This window comes from Juglans microcarpa x Juglans regia, chromosome 6S (genome assembly GCF_004785595.1).
Source record: "Juglans microcarpa x Juglans regia isolate MS1-56 chromosome 6S, Jm3101_v1.0, whole genome shotgun sequence".
Taxonomy (NCBI): domain Eukaryota; kingdom Viridiplantae; phylum Streptophyta; class Magnoliopsida; order Fagales; family Juglandaceae; genus Juglans; species Juglans microcarpa x Juglans regia.
This window is the reverse complement of record NC_054605.1, coordinates 15,642,388-15,646,402: the sequence shown is the minus strand read 5'-3', so window position 1 is coordinate 15,646,402 and position 4,015 is coordinate 15,642,388. Positions and strand designations below refer to the sequence as shown.

Sequence of the window (4,015 nt, the reverse complement as noted above, 5' to 3'; positions counted from 1 at the left end):
TTTGAGCAATTCTAATATACAAAATAAATTTACACCAATAGATCTGAAAATAATACAGGTAACATGCATTCAGCAAATTGACAAAAACAAGAAGATGCATGAGTAAGGAAAAAAAAAAAGCGAACTGTTAGAATACGGTACTCATAAAATTCAAATGGAGAAGTTTATGAAGGCAAAAATGTTCAGACCAAAGATAAGACCTTCCATCACTTTTCATGGGCAATTGAGTGATTGAGTGTAAGATTCCAGCTTCTGCCAGATTACTCTTAATCAGCCACCCAAGGATTGAGATCAACAAAGGATGTCTATGGATCTACAGCTCTTCCTGTGGATCCTCAGATACAGCTTCTTCCTTTTCACTTCCAGCTTCATCAACATTCTTTTGACTGAATTTCAGACGAAGGGGTCTGCCCATCAGTTCCTGCATGGGGAGAAATTGAGAAATCATTTATTGCTCCTCAATCAGACATGACCAAGTAGCCAATAAATTCATTAAATACCATCTGATGCATCTAACTGAAACTAGATAAAATTTCCAGACTCATGAAGGATATTATGTGTTAAGAGGGGCGGCTAGCTTAGTGTGCGATTGGTGGTGGGGGGGTTGGCCAGTGTGCATTTATGTAAATAATGGTAGACAGTTGAGAAAATACACATGCTGAGATGATGAATAAAATCTCTCTCTCCCACCTCCCTTGCATCACTGATGAAAAGTTCTTCAATGTAGCAAAGTCCAAGCCAGGAGAAAGTGTGCTCATGGAAGCAGAAGGGAGCCAAGGAAGCCGAGGGTTTATCATGTCTGTACAATTTTTTTTACCCCCCCGGCCCCCTTCCCTCTTCACCAGACAGTAACAAGCTTTGGTGTTTTCTTCAGTCCAGTTTTCCAAAGCAAAAGGAGAATATTTACATGGGAGCAGGCAGACAGGAAAGCAAGCAAAACTAGACCTGTGGCCCCAACTGAAAGAAATGGAATCAAGTTTCCACATGCACACAAACCAAGCAATATTATGTTCAAGACTAAGCTTACATCAGTAAATCGACCCTTCTACAGCATCTGCCGACTCAAATTATCAATTTTATAATATATAAACTTAATATTCCTTTGGATAAGCCTACATCACTGAGAAGTACAAGTTCTACCATCATCCCTCTCTAAGCTCTAACTATGTTTACTGTGTAATACAAGTACATGGATATGTGGACAATAGAATTGTTGACCTTGAAGACCCCCCACCCCCCAACCCCCCCCCCAAAAAAAAAAAAAAAAAAAACAAAAGGGGGAAAAAACAGAGTCCAGCAGATAGTAACAAACCACTCAACCTGTTCATGGTTAATACAAAGAAAAACCACTTAACCTGTTAATGGTTTAATACAAAGAAAAAAATTACCCCTACTAATTACCCAATTAACTGCAATAGTAACAAACCACTCAACCTGTTAATGTGATCTAAAAGAACATATCATCCAAACTCCAGCAGATAAATAGGAAAAAGCAAGTTAGAGTCAAACAAGAAAAATTATCCAAAAAATAAAAGCCAACAAGATTACTAATTTTTCACCTTCCCATCCAAAGCAAATTTTGCAGCCTCTGCTTCCTCCTGTGAAGCAAAAGAGACAAAGCCATAGCCAGCAGGTTTCCCGGCATCAAAGACAACCGTGGCTGAAGCTGGTTTGAAGTTTTCAGCAAAACAATCTCTGAGATGGGTGGATCTTACTTTCCATGCAAGATTAGACACATAAAGTTTATGGTGTGTCTCTCCAGCAAGATGACCTTGAGGATGTGGTGGAGAAGGTTTCTTGAATCTCTTAGCAAACTGTATCCTTATTATCCGACCCGATATTTCCTGCACCAAAAAAATGTGAGTTGATGTCTTCCAAGATGCAAGTCAAATCAGATGGGAAACATGGTCATCAACTCATTTTCAGTCTTCAAGTTCACATGCCTTCAAGAATATTGAATATTGGCATATAGGACATAAGGACCTCAATATTTACATATAATCATTAACTCATTTAACTTCTAAAAGAACTAAAATGTACAGATAATTGAAAATATAACACCCACAATGCCAAAGAAACATTGATATGGCCAGTTTGGGGATCAGTGCATGTGCCACTTCTCTAACAAAGTCTCCTAACAATCTCGCTCATTTCAAACTAAACCTTCAGACTACAAAACCCTAAGCCTGCATTTTATTGGCCATGAGCAATGAGAATGAGACTGCAGAAGGGGAAGCAATTTGATTTAAGTAAAGGCGCTACAAGGAAAAGATGAGCGCCCGACAAAGATGGGGAAAAATTAAAGATAAATAAATGAGCAAATAATAATACATACTCTAATAAAGGCGAATTAAGATCCTCCAGATTTCCTAGGGTAATCTACTGGATGGATTTCTCTAAAATCTAATTATTGCTTTCAAATTTAGTGGTCAAGATTTTGTTACATCAGGATTTGATCACTCTCAAAATTAAATTCAATGTGGTGAACAATAAGATGATAAATCTGTGAATCTCAAAGGACTAATGTGGTACAATCCTTACAACTGAACTTGAAAGCAATGATTGGAATTTAGAAAAATTTACCCTCTTGATTACTCTAAGAAATCTAGAGGGTGTTGATCCAATAAAGAGACTTCCAGAGTAAATGAAACAGCCCATAAGCATTCATGTGACCAAGCCAATGGCATTGGGACATAAGTTTCTCTCTCTCCATTATTGATAGTAATTGCCAAGGTGAGCATTCTTTAGAAATATATTCTCCTTCAAAATGTAACCGAGCTGAGTAAAAAAATGAACGATGTATTTTTTTTAAAAAAAATTAAACTTCTAAGAATGTGAAATTTTAAAAACGTTTGCTACATGTTCTCAAATGTGCGTTTATTAAACAAAATTTAATATGGGTTCGTTTCATCTATTCAAGAATTAAATTAGTTTAAACATATAAGATAAGTATACGTACCAACTATATAGCATAAACCAAATATAAAACACACAGATGAAATACATAACAAAACAACGTACATGAGAATCAAATTTATCAATCACGGCCTGAGCTTCTTCGGCAGACGCCATTGTCACGAAAGCAAAGCCTCTGCTCTTCCCATTGTTCTGCTTTATTATCTGCATTTTCAATACACATAATCGAAACCCATTACTCAAATTTCTATGGTAATCAAAATCCTTAATCCATAGTAAAAAATTTCAAACCCATTATTCAAGGTTACAGAATTATCAGAACCCAATATTCAAATTTGCATGAAAATGAAAGAAGAATAGGAACCTCAACGTCTTTTACAGTTCCGCACTGGCCGAAGAGGTTCTTCATGTCAACAACGGAGAGAGACCAGGGAAGATTGACCACATATAGCTTTCTCTTCTGGTTTAGCTCCACGGTCTGCTCAGTTTGCTCTTCTACCACGACCTCCTGCAGCGCAGAAGACTGTTTAAAGCAGTGGTGGTTTTTCGTGAGGTGGTTGCGGACGAAGGGGAAAGGAAAGAGAGAGAAACTACGAAAACGAGTAGGGATGGAACTGGTTACATGGACTCGTAAGAAGGGTAACTGTTTAGGGGATAACGCGAGCTTAGAGGGAGAATAAGAGTAGACTGAGAAGATGGGAACTGCGGCCTCAATCGCCGCCATTGTCAATCTGGTACCCAAAAAGGACGGAAACAAACGGACCTTATCTAAACATAGGGGGTGGCAAATGGTGTTTTCCATTAGCGTAAGTTATGAATTTTCAATTATACTGGTCAATTCAAATACAATCTATTAAATTATTCGTATCAAACTTACAAATTATAACTCAATCTATTTAGATAATTGGTCATATTGTGTCATTTATTTTGACTCGTTTAATAATTAATTAAAAATTTATTAACACGACACAACTCATTTAAACTCGTTTATTTTATATAAATAAGTTGAACTAAAACGCATAACTCATTTGACCTTATTAACATAATTTCACATAAAATTTAAAATCTATATTTATTAATAACCATAATATCTTAAAAA

General features: G+C 36.5%; 1 protein-coding gene across 1 annotated transcript; it reads right to left on the bottom strand.

Annotated features, from left to right (window-relative positions):
• Positions 1-44: 44 nt before the first annotated feature.
• LOC121237097 (33 kDa ribonucleoprotein, chloroplastic-like) lies at positions 45-3,702 on the bottom strand. Its single transcript, XM_041133675.1, has 4 exons — positions 3,281-3,702; positions 3,022-3,120; positions 1,560-1,844; positions 45-421 (listed from the first exon to the last, which is right to left on the bottom strand). The coding sequence occupies exons 1-4, from the start codon at positions 3,638-3,640 to the stop codon at positions 314-316; spliced, it is 852 nt and encodes a 283-aa protein (XP_040989609.1). The 5' UTR covers positions 3,641-3,702; the 3' UTR covers positions 45-313.
• Between the last annotated feature and the right edge of the window lie 313 nt (positions 3,703-4,015).

Coding starts and splice junctions, on each gene's coding strand:
- LOC121237097 (XM_041133675.1), bottom strand. CDS start 3,640: ATGGCGGCGATTGAGGCCGCAGTTCCCATCTTCTCAGTCTACTCTTAT. Junction 1,845..3,021: donor TTGATAAATTTGATTCTCAT/GTACGTTGTTTT, acceptor TTTTTGGTGCAG/GAAATATCGGGTCGGATAAT. Junction 422..1,559: donor AATTTGCTTTGGATGGGAAG/GTGAAAAATTAG, acceptor CTCCCCATGCAG/GAACTGATGGGCAGACCCCT.